The 24,221-nt window shown below is 47.6% G+C and overlaps 1 protein-coding gene across 1 annotated transcript in view; it reads right to left on the bottom strand.

Moving 5' to 3' along the window:
• Positions 1-24,221, bottom strand: part of LOC142001887 (bile acid receptor-like) — a 48,501-nt gene that overhangs the window by 20,240 nt on the left and 4,040 nt on the right. The window contains exons 2-3 of the mRNA XM_074977524.1: positions 6,045-6,171; positions 1,800-2,165 (exon numbers count right to left, since the gene is read on the bottom strand). Of these exons, the coding sequence (XP_074833625.1) occupies positions 1,800-2,165; positions 6,045-6,135 (457 nt within the window). The 5' untranslated portion in view covers positions 6,136-6,171. The remainder of the gene's footprint in view (positions 1-1,799; positions 2,166-6,044; positions 6,172-24,221) is intronic.

The following is a 24,221-nucleotide window of genomic DNA, read 5'->3' as shown; positions in this document are numbered from 1 at the left end:
GGCTTCCACCAGGAAGACCTACAAGCAGAAGTGGACTCGCTTCACGGCATGGTGTTCTACCAAACAGTTAGCCCACCTTTCGGTGCCTATACCTGTAATATTATAGTATTTACTGGACCTCAAGAGAGGAGGACTCTCACTATCCTCGTTAAAGGTCCACCTTGCCGCCATTTCGGACACAAAGAGGAAGGGCACACAGTGTTCGCCCATCCCATGGTTACCAGGTTCCTCAAAGGGTTGGACCTGGTGCTTAGTGCGCTAACGGGACCACCGTTCGAGCCTTTAGCCATGGTTTCCTCCTTACGATAAAGACGACCTTCCTTCTCGCAATCACGTCAGCTCGCAGGGTGAGCGAGCTTGCGGCAGTTATGGCAACGCCACCCTGCACAGTATTTTCCAAGGAGGCGGTAACCATACGGCTGCATCCAGCCTTTGTTCCTAAAGTTTCTTCTGAGTTTCATATTAATGAACCTATTGTTTTACCCTTGTTTTATCCAAAGCCTCATAACTCTAACAAAGAGGCGCGCCTACACCTCCTGGACGTGAGGAGGGCACTAGCCTTCTATATAGACAGGACCAAGTCCTTCCGGAAAATGGATAGACTCCTAGTCTCTCTCGCTCCCAAATCGAAAGGAGAAGGTCTCTCTCCCCAGAGAATCTCGAAGCACATCGTATCCTGCATAAAAATGTGCTACGAACTCAAAAAGACTCCTTTACTGGCCACGCCCAGGGCTCACTCCACTAGGGCGGTGGCGGCATCAACAGCCTTTTTCAAGGGCGTTGCACTAAAAGACATTTGCAGAGCGGTGACCTGGTCATCCTATGACACCTTCGCCAAGCACTACGCCCTTCACAGGGTATTCCAAGAGGATACCCAGCTCTCGAGAGCGGTCCTCTCAGGGACAAGCTGCACATGATCCGATTACCCACCTCCTATGTTGGGTTACTGCTGGATAGTCACCTAACATGGAGCACCCATGGGGACACTTGAAGAAGAAAGAGAAGTTACTCACCATAGTAACGGTGGTTCTTCGAGATGTGTCCTCGTGGGTGCTCCACCACGCGCCCATCCTCCCCGCTTCGGATCTCTGTTTAGTGTTTTGCAGGAGCATCCAAGGTGGTTGGTCAAGGAACTGGTGGGGACTGGATCGTGCACGTGGCCAGGAGCGCGCAAGGGAGCGGCGCGCACCGGCGCATGCACGGTCCGGCAGAAACTGCTTGGAAGATCCGACCTGCGGCGCCGGGGCAAGCCCAACACCTAATGTGGAGCACCCACAGGGACACATCTCGAAGAACCACCATTGCTACAGTGAGTAACTTCTCTCTCTCCACCATTACAAGGAAAAGGTGGTGAGAGTATGGTTTTGCACATTAGCTCAGAAAACCTTCTGTATGCAGTGGAGGCAGCAGGGCAGGAGAAGGGGTGGAGATGTTTTTATGGTAGACTGACAAATGAGTGGCTGAATATGGCATCATTGGTGGAACAGAAAAGATGGGTCAATATGTAAAGAGATGAGGGTAGATAAGTACAGAGGAGCTGAATTATGCAGATACATGAAAGTTAGAACAAGAAGGTAGAGTCTGATATAGCAGAGGAGGAACAGTCAGAAGTGGGTTTCAGAGGGGACCCATAAGTTATTATTATCTTCAGCTAGACTGCAGCCGTTCTCCAAAATGTCATCTGAAAATTACCATAAATGTGTTTGTTTAAAATTGTACAAGTGGAATTTCAGCACACTGCACTGATTGATAGAGGCAGTTTTCTTTTAAGTCACAAAATAAAATTATTTCTCCCTTACCTTTACAGCCTTCACAAGTGAGCGCGTTGTAGTGGTATCCTGAGGCTTTGTCCCCACATACAACACAGAGCTCTTCCTGACCCTTTATTCGCAAGGAGGAATGATTTAGTCTTGGCTTTTTTAGTCCATGATATCCATCATTATCATCATTATGATCAACCATGCAGGTGGGCTTGTTTAATTCATAGTTACTGATTATGTACTGCCCATCAGTATATTGAGAATCCACGCTGTAAGTGTTGTATTGTGGCTGGGAAGGTTGCGACTGTAATACTGGTGGAAACTGGACTGTTGAATACTGACAGTAAGGAGTAGCCTGAAAGTCTGAGTCTTGTAGCTGATAATTGATGTGCTCTGGCAAAACATCTAGATAAATGTGAAAATGAAACAAAAAGGTTGTGGACGAATTTGTGACGTAATTTATCGGCAAATATTAAATTATTTTTATAATGTGTAAATATTAAGAACAATTCAGAAGGGTAGCCTTACTTTTGTACCTATGTAAATTGCTCCTTAGTGAATTCTTGTCATATGCTTGGTCAGTGTCATATTGTGGGCTAACTGAATCCTGTAAATTAGTAATTTAATTTTGCACAGATAGTTAAATTACAGGCAATCAGATTATTGTACTCAGACTTACTCCTGCAATTCATTAATGTGGACTAAGGTTGAGCTCCAGAAAAAGAGCCAGGTATCAGTTCAGCAGAAAATTTAAACCAGTAAACATTTTAAGCAGAGAAGCATTTACATTTGGTATTAAAACACAATTGAGGCACAATACATGAAAATGAATAACATTAACAAGGAGAGAACGACGTTTCAGAAATTCCAAAGGATGACATATTTTACCATGATATACACCCATCTCGAAGCTGATGTTTAATAACCCATGAATGCCAAAACGTGTTTTATTTAATATCTCTGTAACCCAGATTTCACATAGTCATACTTGCATTTTAAGTTATATGTTTGTACAGAATTATGAGAGGAGTTGTTTTTACAGTTATTTATCGTGTTTGCAATTGATTTAAAAATTAAAATGTGTAATCATCACATAAATGTATAACTGAATAGGATCTTGAGAAGCTATGAAGTCCATCTAGCCTCCTCCACTGCTGCAGGTCACAGTAAACCTGGGCCATCCCTTACAATTGTTTGTCTGAAATGTTTTTAAAATTTACAATGATGGGATCTGCTACCTTCCTTGGAATCTCATTCCACTGGTTAAGTACCTGTATAGTTGGAAAGTTTTTCCTAATATCTAACTTAAATCTCCCTTGATGAAGACCAAGCTTATTATTTCTTGTCATGTCTTCAGTGGACCTGGAGACTAGTTGATCAGTCTTCTTGATAACATATTTGAAGGCTTATCAAGTGTGTCCTCTGTCTGCAGATTTTATAAGCATATCCTCCACTCTAATGTCTAAGTCATTAAGAAAAAAATAGAAGTGAAGCTATTATTGTCTCCTGCAGGACCTGATGAGATATGCCCTCCTAGTCTGACACCAAACCATTCATAACTACTCTTGGCATACAATCTTTCAAACATTTTTGGAACTACTCATCTTAAAATAATTTCATATAGACCACATTTCCCTAATTTGCTTATAATGCTCACATGCAACCATGTTAATAAACTTACTAAATTTGAGAGATATCCTAGCTGTTGTTTCCCCCTTAGTCACTGGGCCATTAGTCCCGTCAAAGAAGGAAATTAAGTTGATTTGGCATGATTTTTTTCTTGATAAATCTATGCTGACTTTTCTAGTGTTGAGAACAATAAAAAGTCTTGTGGCACCTTATAGACTAACAGATATTTTGAAGCATAAGCTTTCGTGGGCAAAGACCCGCTTCATCAGATGCATGAGTGGGGGGGTGGTTTCAGAGGGCTATTTAAAGAGTGGGGTCCCAGTAAAGGGGAAGGGCCAGAGCTGACAAGGCCTATTCAGCATGGTGGAAATGGCTCAGTATCAACAGTACTTATCAAAAGAGGAAAAACAAGTCAGATCAGACAGGGGATGTGAGCCATTGTCAGCGTCTAATGTCACATCCCCGTATCCGATCTGACTTGTTTTTCCTATTTTGATAAGTACTGTTGATACAGGGCCATTTCCACCTTACTGAATAGACCTTGTCAGTTCTGGTCCCCCCCAACCCTTTACTGGGACCCCACTCTTTAAATACCCCTCTGAAACTACCCCCCCCACTCATGCATCTGATGAAGCGGGTCTTTGCCCACGAAAGCTTATGCTTCAAAACATCTGTTAGTCTGTAAGGTGCCACAAGACTTTTAGTTGTTCTCAAAGCTACAGACTAACACAGCTACCTCTCTGATACTTTACTTATAGTGTTATCTTCTATGTGCTTACAAAGAGATTTTTTTAATAATTCCAGTATTTTTCCAGATATGAAAGTTAGGTGCATTAATTTCTTATTCCTCAGATCCTCCATGTTCTCTGTTTTAAAGAGAGGTATGCTTGAACCTCTGTACTCTGGGTGTCCCTGATGGTGTACAGACTCTGGCAGCGGGAGGAGGAAGTGGCTCTGCATGCTGTTGCTCCCCCTCTCTCCAGTTGAGAGAATGGCAGCACAGGAACACAATCCACTGGAGGCTTTTCCCCCACCACTTCCATAGTGTTGGGGATACAGTCCCAGGGGGTGACAACGGGTGTGAAACTATGTAGACCTCAAGAGCAGTGCACCAGGAAAACTGTTCCAATTTCTAATTACCCTTACCATTAAAAGTTATGGCTTCTTTCCAGTCTGAATTTGTCTGACTTCAACTTCCACCCATTCAATCATGCTATACCTATCTTTTCTAGACTGAAGAGTCCACTGTCAAATATTTATTCTCCATAAAAGGAGTGTGAGGCAGTTTTTGCCGCTCTTTTCTTTTTCTCTGTCTCTCCTCATCTGCACTCAAGTGGGACTTCTCAGATTGTGCCACCCCCTCATGGATTACTGCCCTCCACTGCGGACAGTCCTGGGTGAGGTTCTCCCAAGTGTCAACACTAAGAAATATAAGGATACAGTATTCCAGTGGGGATCACACCAGTGCCAAACGCAGAGCTAAAATAACCTCTCTACTCCTATTTCATATTCCCTTCTTTATTCAGCCAAAGATCACATTAACCCTTTTGTCGTAGCATCATTCTGGGTGCTCATGTTCAATAATTATTAGGGCCCTACTAATTTCATGGCTGTGAAAAATGCCTCACAGACAATGAAATAAGCCCTTCCCCTTGAAATCTGATATCCCCTTGTTCCTCAGAACTCCCCAGCAAAGCAGCTCCTAGCTCCGTCTAGGCTGCAGAGAGACAGGACTTGTCTATCTCCTGCACAGCTGGTTTGGGGACAGAGCAGAGACCAAACCCACCTGGTGCAGGACATTCTGTGGGATGGGACAGCAGCTCCAGAAGTTTAGGCAGGTGGATGAGGTTTGTGAAATTGAGTCCAGTCTTTCCTGCATAACTGGAAGCACTCCAACAAAAGAGGGCTGGCACAGGACAGGACTTGCTCTTTCCCTATAAGGTAGCTCTTGGGTGTCTCTCCTGGCTCCACACACCTCCACACATCCCCTTTCCCACTCTGTCCTGCTTGGAAGGCAGCACCAATGCCCCACTACAGCAGATTTGTGAACTTCTCCCCAAAACCTGCTTTTAGGTCAGAATGCCTCCCCCCCGTTACAAAACTGAAATTTCAGATTTAAACATCTGCAAACATGAAATTTACCATTTTCAAATCTTGTGGCCATGAAGTTGACCATAATGGACTGTGGATTTGCTAGAATTTGCAGATTGTTCACTATAACCCCCAATTTCTTCATAGTAACGCTCTCCCAGAAATAATCCTGTGTCCAGTAAGTATGGATGCATTCTTTGTTCCTAGATACTACATTTAGTAGTATTACAACACACATTGTTTTCTTATGCACAGTTTACCAAACAATCCAGATTGCATTGTATCAGCAACCTTATTCTAGTTATTTACCATTCCCCTCATTTTTTGTATCATGTCAAACTTTATCAATGATGACTTTTCTTTCAAGTCATTGATAAAAGTGTTCAGTACTACAGGGCCTGTCAGAGCTCACTAGAAACATATGTGATGATCATTCCTCATTTGAATTTGTAAGTGCCTAGATCTTTAAGGTATGCAAAATTTGTAATAGTAAAACAAATGAAAAGAGTAACTGCTGCAGATAATCTTTCTGAGGTTTTAACATTTTCATTTTTCTTTACTCACCGTAATATTGCATGGGTTCAGCAAGGCAGTACCCATCAGATACAGTTACAAAGGTATTTGCCATACTTTGCTTCAGCTCCCACTGTTTCATTCACTTTGATTTAGGATGGGCTTTTACGAAGAAAATCTGAGGAAGGAGAACATTGCTAGTTACTTTGAAAGGCAAAACTCAAGTTTTCATTAGAAAGAATACAAACATGACTTCAAAAAGAGTTGTTTTGGGAGGTGGTTACATGGCCCTGAAAGCAAAGAAACATCTCCAGGTAATGAAGCCATTTGGAAATTATAAGACAAATACAGCTGGGAGGAAAGTCACTGTGAATTAACAGCATTACACACTGTGTTGGTTCTAATGAACAGGATTTATTAATTTTTCCTGCTCCTGATTTTCCTCTAAAACATATTACCATTCCAAATTATTAAACCAGTATTAATATTACCCAATATTAATCTCATAGCAGCAGTGGAGTAGCTCTGAAGCTGCTACTGCAGTCTAAAGTCTTGTATAGCTCCATAGCCTTAAGTATCAGAGAGGTAGCCGCGTTAGTCTTTAGCTTCGAGAACAACAAAAAGTCTTGTGGCACCTTATAGACGAACATATTTTGAAGCATAAGCTTTCGTGGGCAAAGACTCACTTCATCAGATGCCTGAGTTGGGGGGGTAGTTTCAGAGGGGTATTTGAAGAGTGGGGTCCCAGTAGGAGGGAGGGCCAGAGCTGACAAGGTCTATTCAGCAAGGTGGGAATGTCCCAGTATCAACAGTATTTATCAAAAGAGGAAGAAACAAGTCAGATCAGACAGGGGGATGTGAGCCTTTGTCAGAGTCTAACGGGGAGTTATCAACACCCAAAGCAGTTTCTCTATCAGAGATACTTGTTTTTTCCTCTTTTGATAAGTACTGTTGAGACTGGGCCATTTCCACCTTGCTGAATAGACCTTGTCAGCTCTGGCCCTCCCTCTTACTGGGACCCCACTCTTTAAATACCCCTCTGAAACCACGCCCCCACTCATGCATCTGATGAAGTGGGTCTTTGCCCACGAAAGCTTATGCTCCAAAACATCTGTTAGTCTATAGGGTGCCACGAGACTTTTTGTTGTTCTCCCTAGTCTTAGAGTCTCTTAGCTCCACAGTGAGGATGATTTAGGGCAGTGATCAGCAAAGTTGATAGTGACCAAATGGTTGATCCCAGGGAGTCTCCCAGTCGATTGCCATCAGCAGGCTCCCTGCTTGCCTTGGCCCGGTGCCATCGCCACGTTTTCAGAAGTGGCCAGCGCAGCCCTGTGGCCCCAAGTATGTGGAGGAGGGTTGGGTGGCAGGAGTCTCAACTCCTCTTCTTCCTACAAGCACTACCCTTGAAGCTCTCTATTGGCCTGTTTTGGGAAACTTTAGCCAATGGGTGCTGAGGGATGGTGACAGCAAAGAGAGGCAGCATGCAGAGCCACATGCCCTCTTCCCCCAAGGCTACTAGGGCACATTGACCACTTCCTTGGGCTGTGTGGGGTTGGGGGCAGGCATGGAGCCTTCCGTAGCCTCACTGCACCAATGAAAGGTCAGACAGCAACCCCTATCTCCCTTGTGGAACCAGTACACCACATATCCTACATCTCAATACCCAGACCCAGCCGTGACCCCCCTCCTCACGACTTCATACCCTTTCCTGCAGCCTGAATCCCCTCCTGTACCCTAACCATCTGTTCCAGCCCTGAAGCCCCTCTAAGCCAGCATCCATATTCCCCTTTGAACATTTCCAAGTCCCAATCCCATGCCCCAGCCCTTAACCCCCTCTAAAAGAGCGCCCTATATCCCTTCTATGCCCCAAACCCAGTCCTGAGCCACCTCCTGCACCCCAGTCTCCTGCTCCAGCTTCTTGAAAGTGAGTGATGGAGAGATGAGGGATGAAATGAATGGGGCAGAGGCTTGGGGAAGGGCCAGTTCCTCAGGGGAGGGGCAGAATAGATCTTTGTTGGCCCTTAAATTAAAAAATTTATTTTGGGCACTAAAAGGTTAGAGATGATTGGACTAGAGAACTGCATTGATTGAAGATACCAGTCAATTTTACTTCTGTAGAACATGAGTCTCTAAAGGGTAATTCACCACTAAAATACCAATTTTCTCTCCTTTAGCAATGAGGAGGAATGACAAGAAGACATCAGATAAGCATAAGGGAAAAATAAAAAGTGCATGATAGGAATAACTTCATAGGTTCAAAGATTAAAAGTACCAGTCTCTCAGTCTGGGACACTGAAGTTCTGAGCACGTCCTCAGAGCAAGTATAAACTGAGCAGTGGCAATGCAAACTTCTGGCCACCGTTATCCCCAGTCAGTATGTTTCAACGTAGATCTCCAGGAAACGAATGCAGAGATGAGAAGGGATATTAACTCTCCATGGCTCACTCGGTTCTTAGCCCGTCTGCTGAGCTTTGTGACCAGTAGTGGAGTTGAGACAGCACACCAGAGTGTCAAATTAATACTAACTGTGATACAGATTTTGCCATTTTATACAACACAGAATATCAAAAAAGAAAGCTCATTCTCTTTATTGTGAAGTTACATTCAAAGAATTGCAGAATTTAATTAAATAGTAATGTCAATATTTTTCAAATCCAAAACTCAGAAGTTATTTTAGGTAACAACGGAATGACATAGGCTTTAACATCTACAAAAATGCTGCACAGCTCAGCATCTTCAGATTAACAGAAAAATTTTGAGCATGAGCTTTCGTGAGCACAGACTCACTTCATCAGATGCTGTAAGTGAGTGAAGTGAGTCTGTGCTCACAAAAGCTCATGCTCAAAACTTTTCTGTTAGTCTATAATGTGCCACAGGACCCTTCGTTGCTGTTACAGATCCAGACTAACACGGCTACCCCTGCGACACTTGACATCTTCAGATTGACACTCAATGAAGCAGACTGAAAATAATATAATTAAACCACATTTCTGACTATTGAAATAATCAAGATAAACCTATTTTAGATAATATTTAGAAATTTCTAATGTTTATTAGTCATAATTTTCTCTGTAAGTACTGAACAGTTGGACTCATGATAAATGAGGCAACTTACTTCACAGGAGGAGGGATACCACAAATACCTGGTAAACATTTTAAAAATTGTCTGAAACATTTCTAAAATAGACTTTCTGTAAAATATGTAGTGTGTACAAAACATACATTGTAACTGAAAACATATGAAATGCTGAAATGTGCTACAGAAAAATAATATGCTATTTATTTACACTATGCAGACATCCATATATGAGCTCGGAGATGTGATTAGCAGCTTGCATAGAGGTATTCGTACTACCTTTGCCTCATTCACATCTCCTCGTTCCATTGTCGATGTATCCTAAGTGAGATGCACCTAGTATTTTATATTTTATATAAAAAGAAATTAACAGTTGATTCATGTAGGCTCTGTCTATATTACAGGGATTTGTCAGCAGAAGTTTGTGTCAGAAGATATCCTGCAACAAAATGTCTGCAACAGATTGCTTCTAGACCACAGGGTGGATCAAAAGAGTGATCTGTTCTGTCAACAGAGAGCAGCCAGACTCCCTGGACATGCGATTGGCAAAATGGCCACCCGGAACCACAGCAGACAGGGTTGTGCGGCATCCCAGAGGCCTTTTCTGTTGACAGAGGCCTGCCTGCCCCCGCCCCACCCCCCCGAACCTCCAGATCAGTGTTCGTCAACAGATCTCTGTTGACAGCGGTGTTCTTCCTCATGGCAAGCGGGGTACAACTGTCAACAAAAGTGCTACATTGTGTTGACTTACTGTTCACAGAATGCACTTGGCACTCTGGACACTCCGCGGTTTTGTTGACAAAATGAATGTTTTGTCAACAAAACCCTTTAATCTGGGCATAGCAAATATGATTAAACTGCAGCCACCCAGCACATAATATGCTACAGAAAGGTTTGGGGAGAATACTAGGTTAAATGCTTACTTTATGTCTACACTGAAGCTTGGGACACTCCTCCAAGCCTAGGGAGAAAGACACATTAACTCTGCTCTAACTAACACACTAAAACCAGCAATGTAGATATTTTAGCCTGGGCAGTCATGGACTGACCACCTGAGCCAAGAGTGCCATTTGGGGAGGGCAGGAGGGACAGCAGCCAGGTGTGCTAGAATGGTACTTGCTCTTCTTCCCATTCCCCTGACTGTCGGTGGGTGAAGGGAAATTATACAGCTTCTGTGAATGACTCTCACTCTTGGCCAGTGAGGGGAGAGGGCAGAAGACTAATTCACTTAATCTGGATCCACAGGTTCAGGCACTCTTGTATTCAGATAGGTTGCCCATGCTACAACATTCACATGGCTATGTGTAAAGTTCTAACTTAAACAAAGCTAGCATGTCTCTGCCTTGCCTACCTGAGCTGGTGGACATGCTTTCCTCTGCAATGCAGATATACCCTTACTTGTCATGGGGTCTGTAATGACTTCTGCAAAGCAGACAGGAGCTTGGGTCTTAAGGGCTCGCCTGAAAGATGGTCACAGCAGGTTGCATGGAATGGTTTGTCTGTTGTACCAAAGAAGAGGTTTTTATGATTGCACAACATGTGAACTGAATCCATATTCTGAAGCATATACCTTCGCCCCCTCCTGAAATACACATCAGTACCCTTCTTCACCATGGATTATATCCATGGAATAGAAAACTTTCCCTCATGTCACCAGTACAAGATGAAAAGGTGCAGTGAGGCTGGACAGCTGCCTTTAAGTTATCTGTGCTAGTAAATATTTGTTTGAAAAAAAGTGACTCAGTGAATCATGGAGAGGGGCTTATCAACCAGATCAGTTTGGTCTGGACAAAGTCTACATTTCTTCCTTCAGTAAACATGCATTTTTTAAAAACTGATGGAAGTGTGTTCTGATATCCCTTTTGTTGTTCTATGTGAAAAAGTATTCCAAAGTAAAATAAAGTTACAGTGATTGAGTCTATCAAAAATGTAAATTGAGTGTACAAAGACCACATTCACATGTGTAATATGTCAGATTAATTCAATTGATCTTGTAATGAATCAGTCTTTATTCAGCTGAGGCTTCAGCTGACTTAAATGAGTGTTGTTTGAGAGAGGATTTCAGGATTGAGCTTTTTTGTGATGGTCTCAGGCTTGTGGAGAAACAAAAATTAAATTATGTTGTATATTTCTTTCAAAAACGACATCAGAGAACACTAAGGTTGCATAGAATAGCGCTCGAAGGTAAGGAAATTCCAAAGTTAAGATTGAACATGCAAGTTTAACTCTTATCATTTTGTGTTGAATGCGTTACAGTATGGGGTAGTTCCCCAAGAGGACATAGGTTCTTCGAGCGATTGCTCATGTCCATGACAAGTTGGGTGTGCACAGGTGCACACCCAGTCACCAGAAGCTTTTTGCCCTAGCCAGTAGCCATAGGGTTGGTGCGGCGCCCCCTGGAGCGGCGCCGATATGGTGACCAATATATGTACCACCCGACATCTCTGCCCCCACTTCTCACCTCACTGCTGGTCGCTGGAGCTCTTGACTTCTCTGCTCGATTCTTTCGCTAGTAGACTATTGTAGTGTAAATAGTTCTTGAAGAAGTGTAAATAGTTTTAGTGCTTGATAGTCTTAGTGTTGTAACTAATAGCCAAGGTGGGGCTTTGTATTGCCCTCTGAGTCTTGGCGCTGGGGAATGCCTAGCTGTCCCCAGGCTTTAAGACTTGTTCAAAATGCAGCAAACGTGTGCCCAAAAGTAACCCTTGTACAGCCTGTTTGATTTGCTTGGGAGAAGGACACTTGTATGATCACTGTCCAATTTGTAAGGTCTTTAAGCCCAGAACCTTGAAAGATAGGGCCCAACGCCTTAAAGTCCTCTTAATGGAGGCGACTCATAAGCCTCAAGAGTCTCCAGGAGGAGCGGAGAGTGGAGCTTCCTCTGTGCAAAGTGCACCAGCGCTGTCAACCATAGTGCCGCCTAAGGACTCCGGCACTGAGAGCAGGTGCAGGCACCGTTGCCTTCTGGGCACCATAGGAGTCAATCTCTGGCTCTGATGAAGAGGAGGAGACACAAGAGGCATCACTCGTTGAAGTCAAAGCGGGGCGGCCTCAAGTCCAAGGCTCTAGCGCGCACTGCCAAAGGGCAAGAGGCACGTCTATTGAATTTGGTGCAGCGTGAGAGCCCACTGATGCTGGACTTGCCCATAATGACAGAGGTGTTTCAAGCAGCACAAGAACTTCTGCCGATGACGATGCCGGGTCCTTCTCTGTCTATGGAGGACAGGCACCATAGCACTAAAACAGCATGATCAGGGCTCGTGGACGCTGTCACCAATCCCTGTGCTCATGTCGATGCTGGCACTGCCACCGTGTTCAGTGCCGAGCATTCCGGTGCCGACCTACCAGACTGTGGGACAGTTTCAAGTGCCCTATAATCTGGCACCAGTGCTTTCCTTGGTGCATGTGACATTGGTGCTGACTCCGATGGTCCCACCATGGTTATCTGCTTCTGAAACGGCATCAGAGTTGGTCTCCTTTTACTCAAGCTCCAGCCGGAGCAGGAGCTCAAGAAGGTCGCACTGTAGCCATAGCAGGCACTGTAGTTGTCCCTCAGACGATACGGATTGGCCGCCCGCTTCACAGACGACTCAGCAGTGGCCCTGGTGGACCCCATTGGCATTTCACAAGGCACAGGGCCAGGCCATTGGAGTGCCTTTAACACTGCCGGGAGCCCTGCCAAACCCGTGCTCGGCACTGTCGGTGTCACTGGGGGCCCCACCACTGGAACAAAGACAGGAAGTGGCGGTCATCATGGAACCGCCTGCATCTACTTCATCGGCGTCAACCTCAGCACCATCATCAGCACCGTTGCAGTGGGACTGGACCCCTTCGGTGTCAGCGCCATCCATAATTGTACCTCCAGTACAGAGGGAGCAGGCACCCGCACCGACTCAAGTGCAGGGAGCAGTAATGGTGCCGTTAATGATCCTGTGGTGGGACTTACTGGCCAGCACGTGCCTATGCCATGTCTGCCTACGGTGCCCGATGGTTTGCCTATAATTTCCAGGGGGGGGTGCCAAGTGCCTGAACAGGTCACTACTGCCCTTCCTCTCCAAATGGAGGTGCAAGGGCTATCATCTTCATCCTCAATGGATGACGCAGTGGCAGGCTCATCAGCCTCACCTGTATTGGAGGATGGTAGGGCTTTTCAACAGCTCCTTTGGAGAGTGGTCCAAAACTTGGGGGTGCAAGCAGAGGAGGTCCAGGATGAAATGGACCCTGTCATGGACATTTTGTCCTCTGCAGGCCCCACCAGCATGGCTCTGCCCATAATCAAAACAATTGCCACTACGGCTAAAACGGTTTGGCAGATGCCTACTTCCGCCCTTCTTATGGCCCATAGGAATGAGACGTGGTACTATATTCCATCCCAGGGCAATGAACATTTGTTCATGCACCCCCCCCCACCTGACTCCCTGGTAGTCGATACTGCTAACCATAGAAAGCACCAAGGGCTCTAGGGTCCCTCCCCGAAAAATAGAGAAGCTAAGCACTTGGACCTCAATGGGAGGAAGGTCTGTTCAACGGGAAGGTTGCAATTAGGAATTGCTAACCAGCAGGCTCTGGTTAGCAGGTATGTATGCTTATAATACAGTCAGCACCCTGTCTAAGTTCTCTGAGATGGTGCCACCCAAAGCCAAGCAAGACTTCACAGCTGAGGTGGAGGAGAACAAACTCATTTGAAGGGCAGTCCTGCAGGCAGCATTGGATGCTGCAAACGCTGCCATGAGGTTTATGGCCTCCAGAGTGGCAAAGTGCAGGGGAGCTTAGCTGCAGGTTTCCGGTCCAGCAGATGATCCAGGACCTCCCCTTTGATGGCCCTACTGTATTTTCAGATAAGACGGACAAAAGACTACATAGTCTGAAAGACTCCAGGGCCACCCTCTGCTCCTTGGGCCTACACACATCTGCCAACCAGTGCAGGCATTTCAACCCCCGTCCTCAGCAAAGACAGTTTCTGCAGCCACAAAAGGACAGCAGCAGAAGGCAGAACAGGACAGGCAGGTGTCATTCAGGCCAAGAACCTCAAGGCCACCAAAAGGGCCCACAGGAACCCTGATCAAAAAGCATCAGTTTTGATGGCACAGTCGGGAGCTTTGAATCAATCTCATCCACTCCAGCATCCCCTCTTTCATTTCACTTATCCCCCTGTTACCATATGTGGTGCAGCATCACCACAGACCGGTGGGTCCGGCGTACAGTAGACAGAAGATACACTATTCAGTTCTCTTTGTACGCCCTTTCCCAATGCCCTGCCCTTTCCCTTCTCAGGGACCCCCTCTCACGAGATCCTGTTAGAGCAGGAATTGCAATCCCTCCTGGGTACTGGGGCCATAGAAGAAGTTCCTTCCAAGTTCAGGGGACAGGGGTTTTATTCCTGGTGTTTCCTAATTCTGAAACCAAAGAGGGGCTTGAAACTCATCCTGGACCTAAGAGGTCTCAATGAGTTTGTGAAAAAGATAAAATTCTTCCTCGAGTGTCCCCGTGGGTGCTCCACGATAGGTGTTGGGCTCGCCCCGGCGCCGCAGATCGGATCTTTCCAGCAGTTTCTGCTGGACCGCGCATGCACCGGCGCATGCCGCTCCCTTGCGCGCTCCCGGCCACGTGCGTGATCCGGTCCCCGCCAGTTCCTTCTTAACCGCCATCGGCTGCAGACGGAATCCGCTCAGGCTGCGGCCAGAGTCAGCGTATTTAATGTTTTAAGTGTTTTTAGAATTTCTTTTCAGTCTTTCATTTAGCTTGTTATTTTTCTTATTGCAAAAAAAAAAAAAAGTATATAAAAGCCTTAGTAACAAGAGGAGCAGCAGAGGCACGGGGACGTAAGGCCATTAGGCCTCCTGCCGCGGTAGGCTGGGTCTGAGAGGGGAACACGCACAGAAAAGGTGCTAAGTACCCTATTAACAACTCAAAGACTCACCGCAATGTCCTCTTCAGGATTCAAGAAGTGTGAGTCATGCCGCGAAGCTATGCCGGCCTCCGATGGGCACAGTCAGTGTATTAGGTGCCTGGGGGAATCTCATGTCACCCAAAAATGCCCCTTCTGCGCAAAGCTCATGGCTAGAGCAAGGAAGGACAGAGAAATGTGGCTAAAAATGCTGCTCTCTGACAAGGCCCTCCAGCCAGACGTGCCAGAGCGGCCCCAACAAGAGGGACCCGCAGGGGGCCATAAAAGAAAGGCGGCTTCCCTCACCCCGTCAGTGCAGAAACGGAGGAAAATCTCGCCAACCCGATCCCTGCTGGCAGCCACAGCGAGCGGGACGGGTGCAGCACATAGCCCCCAGCCGCAATCACAGACGAGCAGCGGCGGCGCGGAAGTGCACGTGGCAGAGGCTGAGCCTCCGATAATCAAACAGCCGGCCCACACCACGGGCAGAGCAGCGGCCAGGCAAGCGCCGGAACCGGCGGCACTGCAGCTAGCGGCACAGACCCCCGGGGCGCCGATGGTGCAGAGCTCGCAGGCACACGGCCTGCAGGCGCCGGGGGAGACCACCCGCGCGGCACCGCAGCGAAGTGTGCCAAGCACAGCGCCGACAGCGGGGCCGAGATCCCCGGCGCAGAAAGGGGTGGAGTCAGCCCCACAGGGGAGGGGAAAGGCAGCAGAGAAAACCCGGCACCGCTGCCCTTCTCCAGACAGGACTGCAGGGCTGCTCTCCCTAAGCCCTCCCCTTATGCTGCGAACTCCAACAAGGAGGCAGGGGTCTCCGGCCTCTTCCAAAATAGCTTTTCCGCTCGACGAAGCAATTATAGAGTCCGCTACCACGATATGGCAGACCCCTGCGTCCCCTCCGCCTATAAACAAGAGAGCGGATAAGAAATACTTCGTCCTGGCGAAGGGCATGGAGTTCCTGTTCAGTCACCCACAACCAAATTATCTGGTGGTGGAATCATCTCAACAGAGGTCGAAAACTTCTCTACAAGACTGAGGGAACGGACAAAGATGCCAAGAAGCTAGAGTTATTCGGCGGAAAGGTCTACTCCTCCTCTACCCTACTGCTGAGAGTGGCAAATTTTGCAGCATATTTAGCGAACCATAACTTTGACAATTACTCCGGGCTGACTTCCCTCATGGACTCGCTTCCAGAGGATAAGAAGCCGGTGCTGAAGGCCATCGTGCAGGAAGGCTACGCAGCCTCGAGGACAGGAGTTCAGATCGCCCTCGACGTAGCAGATACGGCGGCATGCTCAACAGCTACGGCAGTGGTCATGTGCAGGGAATCCTGGCTTCAGACATCGGGTATCCCGAGGGACCTACAGGCGAAGATCGTTGATCTCCCCTTTGACACACAGAAGTTGTTTGCTGAATCAACTGATTCGGTCCTTCATTCCAGTAAGGACTCAAGGGCTACTCTCAGAACCTTGGGGATTTATACCCCTCCATACAGGAAGAAAAAGTATTACCCTCAGTAAAGATGATACCCGTATCAACCCCAGCGTGCTCACTACCAAAGGGGCTATGAGCAAGGGCGGCATCAACAGCACCAACAGTACAGAACTCCCAGGCGACGTTCCCAACAGAGCTGTGCCTTCTCGGGGCAAGGCCAAAGGCAACAAGTTTCATGGACAGATCGAAGGCTGCACTATCACCACCATCGCACAATGTCATCCAAAGCTAATGTTCCATCATCGCCGCCGACCATTCTATGCCCAGTGGCAAAAGATCACCACAGACAAATGGGTACTGGAGATCATAGCCACGGGTTATGTGATCCCCTTCCAGTCGCTCCCACCGCCACGACCTCCACCCAGGCCCCATCTAAAGGATGCCTCCCACGAAGCGAAACTCAAGCAGGAGGTGGACCATCTTATGCTTATAGGGGCAGTGGAAGGAGTGCCGGAGCAACTCCAAGGGAAAGGGTTCTGTTCAAGATACTTCCTTACAGAGAAGAAAACAGGAGGCTGGAGGCCCATCCTAGATCTTCGAGGCCTCAATCGGTTCTTGTGCAAACAACTCTTTCGGATGATCACAGTCGCCTCTATACTTACGGCACTGGATGATGGAGATTGGTTCGCAGCCCTCGACTTACAAGACGCATATTTCCACAAAACAATCCACCCAGCTCACAGACGTTTTCTACGGTTTATGGTCGGCAAAGAACATTTCCAATACAAGGTTCTGCCGTTCGGCCTCTCCTCAGCCCCCAGAGTATTTACCAAGACCCTGGCAGTGGTGTCAGCCTACCTGCACAGACAGGGATTGTTTATATTCCCATATCTGGACGACTGCCTACTGAAAGGGGCCTTGAAAGACGAGGTATTACGCATGATACGAGTTACAGCAGGCATGTTCTCTTCACTGGGCCTGATCATCAACCTGGCGAAGTCAAAGATCGACCCCATACAGGACATAGAGTTCATAGGGGCAAGCATAAACTCCATCGCAGCAAGGGTTTATCTACCAGATGCCCGTTTTCGCGCCATTGGTTCCCTCGTACAAGTCATAGAATCATAGAACACTAGGACCGGAAGGGGCCTCGAGAGGCCATCGAGTCCAGTCCCCTGCCCCGACGGCAGGACCAACCACTATCTACACCATCCCTGATAGACATCTATCTAATCTGTTCTTAAATATCTCCAGCGAGGGAGATTCCACAACCTCCCTTGGCAACTTATTCCAGTACTTGACCACCCTGACAGTTAGGAACTTTTTCCTAATGTCCAGCCTAAACTTCCCTTGCTGCAGTTTAAGTCCATTGCCTCTTGTTCTCTCCTCAGAGGCCAAGAAGAACAAGTTTTCTCCCTCCTCCTCATGAAACCCTTTAAGATATCTGAAAACCGCTATCATGTCCCCCCTCAATCTTCTTTTTTCCAAGCTAAACAAGCCCAATTCTTTCAGCCTTTCTTCAGAAGTCATGTTCTCCAGACCTTTTATCATTCTATTTGCTCTTCTCTGGACCTTCTCTAATTTCTCCACATCTTTCTTGAATTGGGGTGCCCAGAACTGGACACAATATTCCAGCTGAGGGCTAACCAGCGCAGAGTAGAGCGGAAGAATGAATTCTCCTGTCTTGTTCACAACACACCTGCTAATGCATCCCAGAATCATGTTTGCTTTTTTTGCAACAGCATCACACTGTTGACTCATATTTAACTTGTGATCTACTAGAACCCCTTGATCCCTTTCTGCTGTACTCCTTCCTAGACAGTCTTTTCCCATTCTGTATGTGTGAAACAGATTATTCCTTCCTAAGTGCAGCACCTTACATTTATCTTTATTAAACTTCATCCTGTTTACTTCAGACCATTTCTCTAATTTATCTAGATCATTCTGAATTATGACCCTGTCCTCCAAGGTAGTTGCAACCCCTCCCAGCTTGGTATCATCTGCAAACTTAATAAGCGTACTTTCTATGCCAATATCCAAATCATTAATGAAGATATTGAACAGAACTGGTCCCAAAACAGACCCCTGCGGAACCCCACTTGTTATGCTTTTCCAGCTGGATTGAGCACCATTAACAACTACTCTCTGGGTGCGATTAGCCAGCCAGTTATGCACCCACCTTATTGCAGCGCGATTTAAGTTGGACTTGCCAAGTTTGTCGATAAGAATATTATGCGAGACAGTATCAAATGCTTTACTAAAGTCTACGTATACCACATCCACTGCTTCTCCCTTATCTACGAGTCTCGTTATCATGTCAAAAAAAGCTATCATCACCTTCAGCCCCACGGTGCCAGTTCTAATGTGCTTACAGCTGCTAGGCCATATGGCAGCAGCAATGTTCGTACTACAGAACGCCAGATTGCATATGCGCAGCATGCAGCACTGGCTGGCGAGCGTCTACAAACCAGCAGCACACACCGTCTGCAGGGTGGTGTCGCCCACGACAAAGGGGCGCAGATCCCTGCAATGGTGGGTAAACCCCAAGAACATGCTAAGAGGGGTACCCTTTCACCAACCACAAATATCTATCTTTCTCACCACCGACGCCTCCCACATAGGATGGGGAGCACACATGGGCGAAAAGGTGACGCAGGGACTGTGGTCCCCTTCGGAATAGTCGCTGCACATAAATATACTGGAGCTCAGAGCAGTGTTGAACGCCTGCACTTTCGAGACCATATACAAGGCAAAGTAGTCGGGCTCAATACAGACAATACCTCCACCATGTTTTATATAAATCGACAAGGAGGAGCTCGGTCCCGTGCCTTATGTGCGGAAGCAGTCCGGTTGTGGAACTGGTGCATCGCCAACAATATAACTTTGAAAGCCTCATATTTACCAGGTGTTCACAACATGCAGGCAGACCAGTTGAGCAGGCACTTCGCACTCACACACGAGTGGCAGATCCGTTCCGATCTGCTACGACCGATTTTTCATGCATGGGGGTTTCCCCAGATAGACCTGTTTGCCACTCATCGCAACAAGAAGTGCCCACAATACTGCTCCAGGGCAGGACTGGGATGGGGGTCCCTGGGGGACGCATTCGCGATCTCGTGGAAGGGCCCCTGCTCTACGCATTTCCTACCACAGTGCTCATCCACAAGGTCTTGCAGAAAGCCAGGAGAGAGAGAGCCTGCATGATCCTAGTAGTCCCAACTTGGGATCAACAGCAATGGTTCCCCTTACTCCTGCGCATGTTGGACCGCCCACCGATGCCCCTTCCGGTGGCGCCGGACCTGCTCACACAAGCTCAGGGGTCTATAGTGCACCCACACCCCCGAGGCCTGTGACTGCAAGCACGGTTAATCCATGGCTCATCTCCCTAGAGAGCACATGTACGGAGGGAGTGCAACAAGTCCTAGAAAGTAGCAGAAGGACCTCCACCAGGAAGACTTACAAACAGAAATGGACTCGATTCACTGCATGGTGTTCTACCAAGCAGTTACCTCCCCTTGCCGTGCCTATACCTGTAATATTAGAATACTTACTGGACCTCAAGAGAGGCGGACTCTCCCTATCCTCATTGAAGGTCCACCTTGCCGCTATATCGGCTTTCCAGCACGAAGAGGAAGGGCCCACAGTGTTTGCCCATCCCATGGTTACCAGGTTCCTGAAGGGGCTAGTAAACCTGTACCCCCCTTGGAAACCGCTTCCACCTTCGTGGAGCTTGGACCTGGTGCTTAACGTGCTAACGGGACCACTGTTTGAACCCTTAGCCACGGTTTCCCTCCGTCTCCTTACGATAAAGGCGACCTTCCTTCTTGCAATCACGTCAGCTCGCAGGATGAGCGAGCTCATGGCAGTTGTGGCAATGCCACCCTGCACAGTATTTTCGAAGGAGGCAGTAACCTTACGGCTGCATCCAGCCTTTGTTCCGAAAGTTTCTTCAGAGTTTCATATTAATGAACCTATAGTCTTACCCTCGTTTTATCCAAAGCCTCATAACTCCAACAAAGGGGCGCGCCTACACCTCCTGGACGTGAGGAGGGCGCTGGCTTTTTATATAGACAGGACTAAGTCCTTCCGAAAAACAGATAGACTTCTAGTCTCTCTCACTCCCAGATCAAAAGGAGAAGGTCTCCCTTCGCAGAGAATCTCGAAGCACATCGTATCCTGTATAAAAATGTGCTATGAGCTTAGAAAGTCTCCTTTACTGGCCCCGCCTAGGGCTCACTCCACCAGGGCGGTGGCGGCATCAACAGCCTTTTTCAAGGGCATTGCGCTAAAAGACATCTGCAGAGCGGCGACATGGTCATCCTATGACACCTTCGCCAAGCATTATGCCCTACACAGGGTATTCCAAGAGGATATCCGTCTCTCGACAGCGGTCCTTTCGGGGGCAAGCTGCACATAACCCGATTACCCACCTCCTTTCTTGGGTTACTGCTGGGTAGTCACCTATCGTGGAGCACCCACGGGGACACTTGAGGAAGAAGGAGAAGTTACTCACCGTAGTAACAATGGTTCTTCGAGATGTGTCCCCGTGGGTGCTCCACCACCCGCCCATCCTCCCCGCTTCGGATCTCTGTTTAGTGTTTTTCAGGAGCATCCGAGGCTGTTGGTCAAGGAACTGGCGGGGACCGGATCGCGCACGTGGCCAGGAGCGCGCAAGGGAGCGGCGCGCGCCGGTGCATGCGCGGTCCAGCAGAAACTGCTGGAAAGATCCGATCTGCGGCGCCAGGGCGAGCCCGACACCTATCGTGGAGCACCCACGGGGACACATCTCGAAGAACCATCGTTACTACAGTGAGTATCGTCTCTTTTCATATGCTATCCCTGGGTCTCATACTCTGGATGCTGAAGCTGGGTGATTGGTTTATGGCTTTTGACTTACAAGACAAAAATTTCCATATTTCAATCCCCCCTCCTCACAGGAAGTTTCTCAGGTTCATGGCAGATGGGAACCATTATCAGTTCACAGTCCTGCCTTTCAGTCTGTCTGTGGCCCCAAGGGCCTTCACCAAATGCACGGTGGTAGTAGCAACACACCTACGCAGGCAAGGGGTGCAGCTGTTCCTCTACCTGGACAACTGGCTAGTCAAGAGTTGTTCCAGGGAGAAGATGATTCAGCATAGACAGCTGATTCGTCAAACCTTTGTAAGCCTCGATCTCTTGATCAGTGAGGCAAAGTTGGTGTTGGTCCTGTCTCAGTCAATAGAGTTTGTAAGGTCACGACTGGACACCAGGTGTGCCAGCGCGTTCCTGCCAGACAACAGGTTCAGGCCCATGGGGGTCCATCATCTGAGACATCCCGGCAGTTCCCACTATGATGTCCAGGTGCTGCCTGTGTTTGCTGGATCACATGGCAGCGTGCACCTTCATGGTACAGCACAACAGGTTAAGGATGAGCCCTCTACAGCTTTGGCTGTCATCAGTGTATCGCCCTGTAAGAAACAGTTTAGACTTGGTGGTTATGGTGCCAACACAGACTTTGTCAACCCTGCACTAGTGGTTGGACGAGGGAGGTCATCCTTACAGGAGTCCCCTTTGTCCCTCAGCAGCCCTCACTTTCCCTAGTAATGGACTCTTCGGACCATGGGTGGGGAGCGCACCTGGGCCAGTTACGAACTCAGACTCTTTGGAGTGTGTCGGACCTTCGCCTCCATGTAAATGTGAGGGAGGTCAGGGCCTTCAGATTAGCATGTGTGACTTTCAAGGCCAATCTGATGGGACATTGCATGTCAGTCAGTACAGACAACACGACAGCAATGTACTATATCAACAAACAGAGGGTTGAACGCTCCTCTCCCCCGTGTCACGAGGCCATGATGCTCTGGGACTTCAGCATACAGCACACCATCATGCTGCAGGTCCTTTACCTGCCAGGTGTGCACAATTCATTGGTCGACCAACTCAGCAGGTCCTTTACGGATTGTGAGTGGTCTCTCCATGTGGAGGACGTTCATTCTATTTTCTGGAAGTGGGGGTATCCCCAGGTGGACCTGTTTGCGTCCCACCTCAATGCAAAATCTGGGTCGTTTTATTCTATTGCAATCAGAGCCTGGGGCAATAAGCAAACACCTTCAGTGTCCCCTGCTCAGGCAGACTAATGTATGCATTTCCTCTGATCCCGCTAGTTCACAGGGTCCTCCTGAAGATTGGCTCAGAAGGGGTACTGATCATCTTGGTGGCACTGGCATGGGCCTGTCAGCACTGGTACTTGATCCTCCTGCACCTGTCGATCTGCAAGCTGATGACATTGTGAATCCAGCTGGACTTGCTGATGCAGCAAGAGAGGAGACTGCAACATCCCAATTTCCAATCGCTGCACTTCATAGCGTGGATGCTCCATGGCTGAGGGACCAGGAACTGGCCTGTTTGGATCCCATAAAGGGAAGTATTGCTAAACTGTAGAAAACCCTCCAGGAGGGTGACTAAGTGGAAAAGGTTTTCGCTGTGGGTGTCTCACGCACGGAAATACGCTGCGGTGGGCAGGGCTGTCCTGCAGTCCGTTCGAGGCTCTGACCCCACCTCCTAGGCATTGGCTTGTATTCACCCAACTTGGAATGGATATGAGCAATCACTCAAAGAAGAAAAGACAGCTACCTGTTCTGTAACTGGTGTTCTTCGAGATGTGTTGCTCATGGCCATTCCAAAACCAGCCTGCCTTCCCAACTGTTGGAGTAGCCAGCAAGAAGGAGCAGAGCCAGTGTGTTGGGGGGGGGCTGTGTGTGTGTGTGTTGGTCACCATATTGGCTCCACTCCAGGAGATGCCACTCCAACCCTATGGCTACTGGCTAGGACAAAAAGCTTCTAGCACTTGGGCATGCGCCAGCGCACACCCAACTTGGAATGGACATGAGCAACACATCTCGAAGAACAGTTACGGAACAGGTAGCTGTCTTTTGCCAGTATTCAGGCACCATGGAGATCCTCAAAATTCTTGCTCAGCTGCTGCCATAAGCCACAAAGGCACTATAAGTTCCTACATTCTTCCACTGTGAAAGTACCAAGGAACTTAATTTTCCACCATTGAGCATTCACTAAGCTGCCTCCTGGTGCCTATCTCACATTTAAGCTCAAGTGGGATACTTAAATGAGGTACTCCCTGCCTATCTGCTCTGCAGGACTCAACCCAATATGCCCAATCAGAGCACGCCTAACCTCACATAAAGAAGCCAGGCTGGAAGGAGATGGCAGCCTCCCTTATAACCTTTTTCCCAGTGGTTAGGGAACTCAACTGTGATGTGGGGAACCCAGGCTCATTTCGCTTCTCTGTCTGATGTAGAAAAGGGATTTGAATTTAGGATGTTGCTCTAGCTAATCGAGTGCCCCAGCCACTGGACTGCAGAATCACTCTGACATTCTCTCAGGTCCAATATATATTTGATTATGCATACAAAGTGGAAAAACTTCAACAGGAGAAACAGTGAGAGAGATACCACCACCGGTGGTTAGGACGCTCTCCTAAGTAGTGGAAGACTCAAGTTCATATCTCTTCTCCATAGCAGGTAGATAAGCAGATTGAATCTGGGTTACCCTCTTGCTGATTGAGAGCCCTAATTCCTGGGCTAAAGTTTATATGAGGAATATTGCTGTTACTTTCTTCTGCCTCCAACATTTAATAAAAAAAACAACATAGGTGACTAACTCCAGAAGAGGAAGCACAGCTGAGAATTCAAACAGAGTCAGGCACTTCATCCCTTGTGAGGCTGTGGCTTGCCACGCTTTCCTCTCTTTGGCATGTCGCACTGGCTAACTTGGGCAGGTCCTTGCTCAGCAAGCTCATTTTGTGGATTCTGTGCTGAGGCACCCAACCCTCCCT

This window comes from Carettochelys insculpta, chromosome 26 (assembly GCF_033958435.1).
Source record: "Carettochelys insculpta isolate YL-2023 chromosome 26, ASM3395843v1, whole genome shotgun sequence".
Lineage (NCBI taxonomy): Eukaryota > Metazoa > Chordata > Testudines > Carettochelyidae > Carettochelys > Carettochelys insculpta.
The sequence above is the reverse complement of the archived record's forward strand: the minus strand, read 5'-3'. Positions and strand labels throughout refer to the sequence as shown.